This window comes from Sebastes fasciatus (genome assembly GCF_043250625.1).
Source record: "Sebastes fasciatus isolate fSebFas1 chromosome 1 unlocalized genomic scaffold, fSebFas1.pri SUPER_1_unloc_2, whole genome shotgun sequence".
NCBI classification, from domain to species: Eukaryota; Metazoa; Chordata; class Actinopteri; order Perciformes; family Sebastidae; genus Sebastes; species Sebastes fasciatus.
In genome coordinates, this window is record NW_027428110.1 from 66,692 (window position 1) to 79,411 (window position 12,720).

General features: G+C 33.4%; 1 protein-coding gene across 1 annotated transcript in view; it reads right to left on the bottom strand.

The window, feature by feature from the left end:
* Positions 1-6,005, bottom strand: part of LOC141763482 (uncharacterized) — an 8,643-nt gene extending 2,638 nt beyond the window's left edge. The window contains exons 1-4 of the mRNA XM_074627919.1: positions 5,556-6,005; positions 1,239-1,407; positions 672-1,094; positions 405-472 (exon numbers count right to left, since the gene is read on the bottom strand). Of these exons, the coding sequence (XP_074484020.1) occupies positions 405-472; positions 672-1,094; positions 1,239-1,407; positions 5,556-5,780 (885 nt within the window). The 5' untranslated portion in view covers positions 5,781-6,005. The remainder of the gene's footprint in view (positions 1-404; positions 473-671; positions 1,095-1,238; positions 1,408-5,555) is intronic.
* Positions 6,006-12,720: the final 6,715 nt, after the last annotated feature.

Sequence of the window (12,720 nt, forward strand, 5' to 3'; positions counted from 1 at the left end):
CAAAGATAAATAAATAAAGAAGCAAATTAAAACAGAAATATTAATTTATGTTAGATTTGATCAATTAACTAATGGCTACATTTACTTTTAATATTATTTTTGCTACATTTAATGACATTTATATATTTATCAAGTCATTTATTTATTCTTTTTTTTTTATTTTGGCAGGCTCCGTCCTATAACTAGGAGGTGGCACATTGAACGTCCATCTCCAGATGACTGATGGAAGCCAGGAAGGAGTTTATCACAGGTCATCAGAGGTGTCCTTCAATGTGCGGACCACAGACTCGCAAACATTCACGATTGTGACAGGAAACCTTTCTCTCATGTCGAGCTCAAAGGTCTCTAAATAATGACATAAATAAAGTAAATGAAATGAGACGGTTGCATGCAGCTGAGCTTACGTTGTTGGACCTCCTCTCTATTAGTTTCTCAGAAAAGAAAATCTTCTGCCAGGTGTGCTTTTTGCAGCCTGAAAATAAGCAACAGAATAAATAATAAGATGATTTGCGTCATTCATTTTTTAAAATTCATTCTAAATATAGAGATAGTAATGATGAGCAAGCATGTGACTGTTGGATAACTAGTAAGTAGTCAGATTACATCCTTTATAGGCTAGCCTAAAACTCTGTAATCAGATTAGATGAAGAGAAATATATCGTAAAGACAACCTGTGTGTTCATTTCTTTTTCTTTTTCCCTTCTTCATTCTCATCGGGCCGTTGGCAGGAGGACAGCAGGAGACGGGAGGATCCGGAGGAGGAGGGAAGGAGAGAGGGAGTGTTGGTGGAGGAGGTGAAGAGTGAGGAGGAGGAGGAGAGAGAGAGTGGGTGGGAAGAGGAGGTGAATCAAGAGAGAGGGTTGGAAGAGGAGGTGAAGAGAGACAGGAGGTTGTAGGAGGAGGAGGAGACGGGAGAGGAGGAGTCGTAGGAGGTGGGTGGAGGTCAGGGTCAAAGGTCAGGACGTCGAAGGCCTCCTCCTCTTCTTCCTCCTCCTCTTCCTCCTCCTCCTCCTGAGTGAAGGCGTTGGATGCTGAAGCTGCTGGCGTAGCTTCATCAGATGGAGCTGTAGACGTGGCGAGGAGCTGGTTGTAGTCTGGGAGATGAAGAGAGACGAGTAAATGTAGACGTCATGTTCTCTGTAAGAATACAGTTGAGCAGAAACAGGCTCCATCTGGGCGTCAGCACTCTTCTACTGGTCCATTCTATGTTATTAAAGATACCAAAGATGATCTCTTACTTCTGAGGAAGTATTCATACAGGGTGGTCATGTCTTTAATGATGTCCCGTACAGGTCCGTCCGGTACCGGGCCGATGCCGGTGATGACCTCTATCTCTGTGTAGCCTCCTCTCCTCTCCTTCCCCATGATGAGCAGAGGCTTAAAGCCCAGTTCATGCAGCTTCTTCACCTAAACACACAGATTAGATTCACAGATGATCAGGGATGGGCTGAATAGACCTCTAGAGGCTGTCCTACCACAGATCATCATGAGGACATGATGCTTTATTTAGGCTCTTTACCGTGAACAAGCCAGCCTTCTAACATTAACCCTCTCTGATGAGGGGGGGCGGGTTTTATCGTATTTCAAGGCAGCAGTTTAACTAAAGCAAAAAATCACCAGCAAAAAACTAGCTCAGCATTCCAGCATGGGTTCCTGAGATCACCAGAGAGCAGAACGCTACTGCAGCGTCTGCGTCTTTAGCATCAGCAGTCTGGCTTCAACAACTGGAACACTAACTCAATAAAATCCTTTAGTGAAACACATTAAAGGTGCAGCGTTTCATTATTATTACATAGGTTTTATTGTTATTATGCATGTTTTATTGTTATATTTGATTGTATGTTTTATTGTTATTATGCATGTTTTATTGTTATTATGTATGTTTTATTGTTATATTTGATTGTATGTTTTATTGTTATTATGCATGTTTTATTGTTATATTTGATTGTATGTTTTATTGTTATTATGCATGTTTTATTGTTATATTTGATTGTATGTTTTATTGTTATTATGCATGTTTTATTGTTATATTTTATTGTATGTTTTATTGTTATTATACATGTTTTATTGTTATTATGTATGTTTTGTTATATTTGATTGTATGTTTTATTGTTATGTATGTTTTATTGTTATATTTGATTGTATGTTTTATTGTTATTATGCATGTTTTATTGTTATATTTTATTGTATGTTTTATTGTTATTATGCATGTTTTATTGTTATTATGTATGTTTTATTGTTATTATGTATGTTTTATTGTTATATTTGATTGTATGTTTTATTGTTATTATGCATGTTTTATTGTTATATTTTATTGTATGTTTTATTGTTATTATGCATGTTTTATTGTTATTATGGATGTTTTATTGTTATTATGTATGTTTTATTGTTATATTTGATTGTATGTTTTATTGTTATTATGCATGTTTTATTGTTATATTTGATTGTATGTTTTATTGTTATTATGCATGTTTTATTGTTATATTTGATTGTATGTTTTATTGTTATTATGCATGTTTTATTGTTATATTTTATTGTATGTTTTATTGTTATTATACATGTTTTATTGTTATTATGTATGTTTTATTGTTATATTTTATTGTATGTTTTATTGTTATATTTTATTGTATGTTTTATTGTTATTATGCATGTTTTATTGTTATTATGTATGTTTTATTGTTATTATGCATGTTTTATTGTTATTATGTATGTTTTATTGTTATTATGTATGTTTTATTGTTATATTTTATTGTATGTTTTATTGTTATGTTTTATTGTTATTATACATGTTTTATTGTTATTATGTATGTTTTATTGTTATATTTTATTGTATGTTTTATTGTTATATTTTATTGTATGTTTTATTGTTATTATGCATGTTTTATTGTTATTATGTATGTTTTATTGTTATTATGCATGTTTTATTGTTATTATGTATGTTTTATTGTTATATTTTATTGTATGTTTTATTGTTATTATACATGTTTTATTGTTATTATGTATGTTTTATTGTTATATTTTATTGTATGTTTTATTGTTATTATGGATGTTTTATTGTTATATTTTATTGTATGTATTATTGTTATTATGTATGTTTTATTGTTATTATGCATGTTTTATTGTTATTACATGTTTTATTATGGATGTTTTATTGTTATTACATATGTTTTATTATGGATGTTTTATTGTTATTACATATGTTTTATTATGGATGTTTTATTGTTATTATGGATGTTTTATTATATTTTATTGTATGTTTTATTGTTATTATGGATGTTTTATTGTTATTGTTTTATTATGGATGTTTTATTGTTATTATAGATGTTTTATTGTTATTACATATGTTTTATTATGGATGTTTTGTTATTATGGATGTTTTATTGTTATATTTGATTGTATGTTTTATTGTTATTACATATGTTTTATTATGGATGTTTTATTGTTATTATGCATGTTTTATTTTCATTATGTATGTTTTATTGTAATTACATGTTTTATTATGGATGTTTTATTGTTATTATGGATGTTTTATTATTATTGTGTATGTTTTATTGTTATTAAGTATGTTTTATTGTTATTATGCATGTTTCATTGTTATATTTTATTGTATGTTTTATTGTTATTATGCATGTTTTATTGTTATTGTGCATGTTTTATTGTTATTTTATTGTAATGTTTTATTGTTATTATGCATGTTTTATTGTTATATTTGATTGTATGTTTTATTGTTATTATGCATGTTTTATTGTTATGTTTTATTGTTATTATATGTTTTATTGTAATGTTTTATTGTTATTATGCATGTTTTATTGTTATATTTGATTGTATGTTTTATTGTTATTATGCATGTTTTATTGTTATGTTTTATTGTTATTATGTTTTATTGTAATGTTTTATTGTTATTATGCATGTTTTATTGTTATATTTGATTGTATGTTTTATTGTTATTATGCATGTGTTATTGTTATGTTTTATTGTTAATATATGTTTTATTGTTATTATGCATGTTTTATTATGTTTTATTGTTATTATATGTTTTATTGTTATGTTTTATTGTTATTATATGTTTTATTGTTATTATGCATGTTTTATTGTTATATTTTATTGTTATTATATATGTTTTATTGTTATTATGCATGTTTTATTATGTTTTATTGTTATTATGTTTTATTGTTATGTTTTATTGTTATTATGTTTTATTGTTATTATATATGTTTTATTATATATGTTTTATTGTTATTATGCATGTTTTATTGTTATGTTTTATTGTTATTATATATGTTTTATTGTTATTATGCATGTTTTATTGTTGTTTTATTGTTATTATATATGTTTTATTGTTATTATGCATGTTTTATTGTTATGTTTTATTGTTATTATATATGTTTTATTGTTATTATATATGTTTTATTGTTATGTTTTATTGTTATTATATATGTTTTATTGTTATTATATATGTTTTATTATATGTTTTATTGTTATGTTTTATTGTTATTATATATGTTTTATTGTTATTATATATGTTTTATTATATATGTTTTATTGTTATGTTTTATTGTTATTATATATGTTTTATTATATATGTTTTATTGTTATGTTTTATTGTTATTATATATGTTTTATTGTTATTATATATGTTTTATTATATGTTTTATTGTTATGTTTTATTGTTATTATATATGTTTTATTGTTATTATATATGTTTTATTGTTATGTTTTATTGTTATTATATATGTTTTATTGTTATTATATATGTTTTATTATATGTTTTATTATTATATATGTTTTATTGTTATGTTTTATTGTTATTATATGTTTTATTGTTATTATATGTTTTATTATGTTTTATTGTTGTTTTATTGTTATTATATATGTTTTATTGTTATGTTTTATTGTTATTATATATGTTTTATTGTTATTATATATGTTTTATTATATGTTTTATTGTTATGTTTTATTGTTATTATATATGTTTTATTGTTATGTTTTATTGTTATTATATGTTTTATTGTTATTATATATGTTTTATTATATATGTTTTATTGTTATGTTTTATTGTTATTATATATGTTTTATTGTTATTATATATGTTTTATTGTTATTATATGTTTTATTATACATGTTTTATTGTTATGTTTTATTGTTATTATATATGTTTTATTGTTATTATATATGTTTTATTATATATGTTTTATTGTTATGTTTTATTGTTATTATATATGTTTTATTGTTTGGTATTGATTGTAGAATTTGTGCTTCAGTATTTGTTTGCAGAGAAATGTTTTGTTTTAATGATGAAGTATGATGGAGTGTATCTGATGAAGTAGTAGCTGTACAGGTGACCCCAACAGAGGTGTGTGTGTGTGTGTGTGTGTGTGTGTGTGTGTGTGTGTGTGTGTGTGTGTGTGTGTGTGTGTGTGTGTGTGTGTGTGAGTGTGTGTGTGTGTGTAGGGCCGGCGTGCCCAGGGACCCTTACTAATCATGTAGTAATGATGTAGTAATGATGTAATTCAGGCATGCAGAGACCTGAACAGAGCAGGAATGTTGTCACTCACACAGATGCGAGCTGAGTCCACCACTCTGCTGGCGTTGCGGTGCTCCTTCACCTTCCCCCCCCAGTCACCGGAGCGTAAACTCTCCTCCTTCAACTTGATCCTCTCTTTCATGGAGAGGCTGGCGAAGCACGACTGGCATGTCTTCCGGTTGGCTGCGTTCATGCCCTGGCAGTGGAAGCAAGGCTTGATCTTAGGTTTGGTCATCTTCTGCAGATATAAGAACATACAGATGTAGTAAGCATTAGAGAAGGGAGTCTGAGGAACACATCCAGCACAGCACCACTGATCTCACTACGGTAACGTGAGGGGTCATTAGGGTCACTCTTAATGAGCTCCAGCAGCCGGATGGAGACGGATGACTTTCTTAAGCAGCCCTTAACTGTTCCTCCCTCTCTCTCTGCAGCAGCTCAACAACAACAACACTTCCTGCTTCCTCTCTCACATGTGACTGAACCAACCAATCAGAAGCCAGGAGGTGTCAGCCTGAGGTAAACGTGAGGGAGACCTCAGAGGTAGATTCCACACATTATTCAAACTGTTTTAAAGTCACTGATGAAAGTATATAAACATGTGAAAATGAACTGTGTTAACATAGATCTATAAAGAGTTAACTGTAGAAACATAACTCACCATTAACTCAGATATATATATATATGAATTATCTCTTCTGAACAGTACACTACTGCTGGAATAAAACCCTGTTTATTCAAAACAAACTCTAAAAGAACTGATGTTGAGACACTTCAGGGTAAAACATAGTTATTCATGCACCAGTCAGTGTTGATGTTTTGCTCTATGTAGCTTCTATAACACGTCTTCTCTCAGACTAGTGGAAAGAAAACATCTAAATACACATTCAGCTGTTTATTTCACTACTTTCTCTATTTCTGTCTGTAGATTTCTCCTAAATTCAACAACAGTTACCGTTAGATAACGCCTCATTTACATATTTAAACATCACATTTCAGAAAACTTGTAATACAAAACATAATTGTCTTAATGTCAGTAATCAGCTGGGGAGGTTTCATGGTGATATCTATTAGTTTATTGTTTTATCCTATTCACCTGCAGTGTCTTCAAAATGTATGAAAGTTTACAATCCATTTCCTCAAAATTAGTTTTTACTTATGATCCATAAATGTCCTCTTCAGCAGCTCTTACATCCTCCAAACTCTCCAGTTTCATTCCTCTCTATATTCTGCAGGTTTCTACAGAGGGGTTTGATTTATACAACATTTTATTACTAAAAACATGGAGAAAATATCTATGTTTTATGGCTGTTGACAGTATTTTTCAGATTTATTGAGTGATAAAAAGAGAAAAACTTTGACTCTAATATGTCAACAAAATGAAACAAGAATTTTGAACCTGGTTTTATCCAATGTTCACATTTATTTTCTGGAAATGTATGAAAATTTGCACATATTTAATAATTGCATATTTAAACAAACATTTTCAGAAAACTTGTAATAGAAAAAATAAATGTCTTAATGTCAGTAATCAGCTGGGGAGGTTTCTACATGACTCTTGTGGTCCTCTAAATGTTTAATGAAGTTTTTGTAAATCCCTTTTTGATTTGAACTATTTATTGATGGATTAATATTTAATTTGTAAATTATTTTTATAATTCTTTTTATTTTCCATTAAAATGTTAAATAATGAATTATTTTGTAATTTAATCCAGTTGTTCACTAATGCCCCTTTTTTATTGTACAATTACTTATTAAATTAAATGCTTTATTATTAATTAGCTGACTCTTGTGGTCCTCCTCTTAATTCACCTGTATTGTCTCTTAATTCACCTGTAGTGTCTCTTAATTCACCTGTAGTGTCTCTTAATTCACCTGTAGTGTCTCCTCTTAATTCACCTGTAGTGTCTCCTCTTAATTCACCTGTAGTGTCTCCTCTTAATTCACCTGTAGTGTCTCCTCTTAATTCACCTGTAGTGTCTCTTAATTCACCTGTAGTGTCTCCTCTTAATTCACCTGTAGTGTCTCCTCTTAATTCACCTATAGTGTCTCTTAATTCACCTGTAGTGTCTCCTCTTAATTCACCTGTAGTGTCTCCTCTTAATTCACCTGTAGTGTCTCCTCTTAATTCACCTGTAGTGTCTCCTCTTAATTCACCTGTAGTGTCTCTTAATTCACCCGTAGTGTCTCTTAATTCACCTGTAGTGTCTCTTAATTCACCTGTAGTGTCTCTTAATTCACCTGTAGTGTCTCTTAATTCACCTTTAGTGTCTCTTAATTCACCTGTAGTGTCTCCTCTTAATTCACCTGTAGTGTCTCTTAATTCACCTGTAGTCTCCTCTTAATTCACCTGTAGTGTCTCCTCTTAATTCACCTGTAGTGTCTCCTCTTAATTCACCTGTAGTGTCTCCTCTTAATTCACCTCTAGTGTCTCCTCTTAATTCACCTGTAGTGTCTCTTAATTCACCCGTAGTGTCTCTTAATTCACCTGTAGTGTCTCTTAATTCACCTGTAGTGTCTCCTCTTAATTCACCTGTAGTGTCTCCTCTTAATTCACCTGTAGTGTCTCTTAATTCACCTGTAGTGTCTCTTAATTCACCTGTAGTGTCTCTTAATTCACCTGTAGTGTCTCTTAATTCACCTGTAGTGTCTCCTCTTAATTCACCTGTAGTGTCTCCTCTTAATTCACCTGTAGTGTCTCCTCTTAATTCACCTGTAGTGTCTCCTCTTAATTCACCTGTAGTGTCTCTTAATTCACCCGTAGTGTCTCTTAATTCACCCGTACTGTCTCTTAATTCACCTGTAGTGTCTCTTAATTCACCTGTAGTGTCTCCTCTTAATTCACCTGTAGTGTCTCTTAATTCACCTGTAGTGTCTCCTCTTAATTCACCTGTAGTGTCTCTTAATTCACCTGTAGTGTCTCTTAATTCACCCGTAGTGTCTCTTAATTCACCCGTAGTGTCTCTTAATTCACCTGTAGTGTCTCCTCTTAATTCACCTGTAGTGTCTCTTAATTCACCCGTAGTGTCTCTTAATTCACCCGTAGTGTCTCTTAATTCACCCGTAGTGTCTCTTAATTCACCCGTAGTGTCTCTTAATTCACCTGTAGTGTCACTTAATTCACCTGTAGTGTCTCTTAATTCACCTGTAGTGTCTCCTCTTAATTCACCTGTAGTGTCTCTTAATTCACCTGTAGTGTCTCTTAATTCACCTGTAGTGTCTCCTCTTAATTCACCTGTAGTGTCTCTTAATTCACCTGTAGTGTCTTAATTCACCTGTAGTGTCTCCTCTTAATTCACCTGTAGTGTCTCCTCTTAATTCACCTGTAGTGTCTCTTAATTCACCCGTAGTGTCTCTTAATTAACCCGTAGTGTCTCTTAATTCACCAGTAGTGTCTCTTAATTCACCCGTAGTGTCTCTTAATTCACCTGTAGTGTCTCTTAATTCACCTGTAGTGTCTCTTAATTCACCCGTAGTGTCTCTTAATTCACCTGTAGTGTCTCTTAATTCACCCGTAGTGTCTCTTAATTCACCTGTAGTGTCTCCTCTGAATTCACCTGTAGTGTCTCCTCTTAATTCACCTGTAGTGTCTCCTCTTAATTCACCTGTAGTGTCTCCTCTTAATTCACCTGTAGTGTCTCCTCTTAATTCACCTGTAGTGTCTCCTCTTAATTCACCTGTAGTGTCTCCTCTTAATTCACCGGTAGTGTCTCCTCTTAATTCACCTGTAGTGTCTCTTAATTCACCTGTAGTGTCTCCTCTTAATTCACCTGTAGTGTCTCTTCTTAATTCACCTGTAGTGTCTCCTCTTAATTCACCTCTAGTGTCTCCTCTTAATTCACCTCTAGTGTCTCCTCTTAATTCACCTGTAGTGTCTCTTAATTCACCCGTAGTGTCTCTTAATTCACCTGTAGTGTCTCTTAATTCACCTGTAGTGTCTCCTCTTAATTCACCTGTAGTGTCTCTTAATTCACCTGTAGTGTCTCTTAATTCACCTGTAGTGTCTCCTCTTAATTCACCTGTAGTGTCTCTTAATTCACCTGTAGTGTCTTAATTCACCTGTAGTGTCTCCTCTTAATTCACCTGTAGTGTCTCCTCTTAATTCACCTGTAGTGTCTCTTAATTCACCCGTAGTGTCTCTTAATTCACCTGTAGTGTCTCTTAATTCACCTGTAGTGTCTCTTAATTCACCTGTAGTGTCTCCTCTTAATTCACCTGTAGTGTCTCTTAATTCACCTGTAGTGTCTCCTCTTAATTCACCTGTAGTGTCTCTTAATTCACCCGTAGTGTCTCTTAATTCACCTGTAGTGTCTCTTAATTCACCCGTAGTGTCTCTTAATTCACCTGTAGTGTCTCTTAATTCACCCGTAGTGTCTCTTAATTCACCTGTAGTGTCTCTTAATTCACCCGTAGTGTCTCTTAATTCACCTGTAGTGTCTCCTCTTAATTCACCTGTAGTGTCTCTTAATTCACCCGTAGTCTCTTAATTCACCTGTAGTGTCTCCTCTTAATTCAACTGTAGTGTCTCTTAATTCACCCGTAGTGTCTCTTACTTCACCTGTAGTGTCTCTTAATTCACCCGTAGTGTCTCTTAATTCACCTGTAGTGTCTCCTCTTAATTCACCTGTAGTGTCTCTTAATTCACCTGTAGTGTCTCTTAATTCACCTGTAGTGTCTCTTAATTCACCTGTAGTGTCTCCTCTTAATTCACCTGTAGTGTCTCTTAATTCACCTGTAGTGTCTTAATTCACCTGTAGTGTCTCCTCTTAATTCACCTGTAGTGTCTCCTTTTAATTCACCTGTAGTGTCTCTTAATTCACCCGTAGTGTCTCTTAATTCACCCGTAGTGTCTCTTAATTCACCAGTAGTGTCTCTTAATTCACCCGTAGTGTCTCTTAATTCACCTGTAGTGTCTCTTAATTCACCTGTAGTGTCTCTTAATTCACCCGTAGTGTCTCTTAATTCACCTGTAGTGTCTCTTAATTCACCCTTAGTGTCTCTTAATTCACCTGTAGTGTCTCCTCTGAATTCACCTGTAGTGTCTCCTCTTAATTCACCTGTAGTGTCTCCTCTTAATTCACCTGTAGTGTCTCCTCTTAATTCACCTGTAGTGTCTCCTCTTAATTCACCTGTAGTGTCTCCTCTTAATTCACCTGTAGTGTCTCTTAATTCACCTGTAGTGTCTCCTCTTAATTCACCTGTAGTGTCTCTTCTTAATTCACCTGTAGTGTCTCCTCTTAATTCACCTCTAGTGTCTCCTCTTAATTCACCTCTAGTGTCTCTTAATTCACCCGTAGTGTCTCTTAATTCACCTGTAGTGTCTCTTAATTCACCTGTAGTGTCTCCTCTTAATTCACCTGTAGTGTCTCTTAATTCACCTGTAGTGTCTCTTAATTCACCTGTAGTGTCTCTTAATTCACCTGTAGTGTCTCCTCTTAATTCACCTGTAGTGTCTCTTAATTCACCTGTAGTGTCTTAATTCACCTGTAGTGTCTCCTCTTAATTCACCTGTAGTGTCTCCTCTTAATTCACCTGTAGTGTCTCCTCTTAATTCACCTGTAGTGTCTCTTAATTCACCCGTAGTGTCTCTTAATTCACCTGTAGTGTCTCTTAATTCACCTGTAGTGTCTCTTAATTCACCTGTAGTGTCTCCTCTTAATTCACCTGTAGTGTCTCTTAATTCACCTGTAGTGTCTCCTCTTAATTCACCTGTAGTGTCTCTTAATTCACCCGTAGTGTCTCTTAATTCACCTGTAGTGTCTCTTAATTCACCCATAGTGTCTCTTAATTCACCTGTAGTGTCTCTTAATTCACCCGTAGTGTCTCTTAATTCACCTGTAGTGTCTCTTAATTCACCCGTAGTGTCTCTTAATTCACCTGTAGTGTCTCCTCTTAATTCACCTGTAGTGTCTCTTAATTCACCCGTAGTCTCTTAATTCACCTGTAGTGTCTCCTCTTAATTCAACTGTAGTGTCTCTTAATTCACCCGTAGTGTCTCTTAATTCACCCGTAGTGTCTCTTAATTCACCAGTAGTGTCTCTTAATTCACCCGTAGTGTCTCTTAATTCACCTGTAGTGTCTCTTAATTCACCTGTAGTGTCTCTTAATTCACCCGTAGTGTCTCTTAATTCACCTGTAGTGTCTCTTAATTCACCCGTAGTGTCTCTTAATTCACCTGTAGTGTCTCCTCTGAATTCACCTGTAGTGTCTCCTCTTAATTCACCTGTAGTGTCTCCTCTTAATTCACCTGTAGTGTCTCCTCTTAATTCACCTGTAGTGTCTCCTCTTAATTCACCTGTAGTGTCTCCTCTTAATTCACCTGTAGTGTCTCTTAATTCACCTGTAGTGTCTCCTCTTAATTCACCTGTAGTGTCTCTTCTTAATTCACCTGTAGTGTCTCCTCTTAATTCACCTCTAGTGTCTCCTCTTAATTCACCTCTAGTGTCTCTTAATTCACCCGTAGTGTCTCTTAATTCACCTGTAGTGTCTCTTAATTCACCTGTAGTGTCTCCTCTTAATTCACCTGTAGTGTCTCTTAATTCACCTGTAGTGTCTCTTAATTCACCTGTAGTGTCTCTTAATTCACCTGTAGTGTCTCCTCTTAATTCACCTGTAGTGTCTCTTAATTCACCTGTAGTGTCTTAATTCACCTGTAGTGTCTCCTCTTAATTCACCTGTAGTGTCTCCTCTTAATTCACCTGTAGTGTCTCCTCTTAATTCACCTGTAGTGTCTCTTAATTCACCCGTAGTGTCTCTTAATTCACCTGTAGTGTCTCTTAATTCACCTGTAGTGTCTCTTAATTCACCTGTAGTGTCTCCTCTTAATTCACCTGTAGTGTCTCTTAATTCACCTGTAGTGTCTCCTCTTAATTCACCTGTAGTGTCTCTTAATTCACCCGTAGTGTCTCTTAATTCACCTGTAGTGTCTCTTAATTCACCCATAGTGTCTCTTAATTCACCTGTAGTGTCTCTTAATTCACCCGTAGTGTCTCTTAATTCACCTGTAGTGTCTCTTAATTCACCCGTAGTGTCTCTTAATTCACCTGTAGTGTCTCCTCTTAATTCACCTGTAGTGTCTCTTAATTCACCCGTAGTGTCTCTTAATTCACCTGTAGTGTCTCTTAATTCACCTGTAGTGTCTCCTCTTAATTCACCTGTAGTGTCTCTTAATTCACCTGTAGTGTCTCTTAATTCAC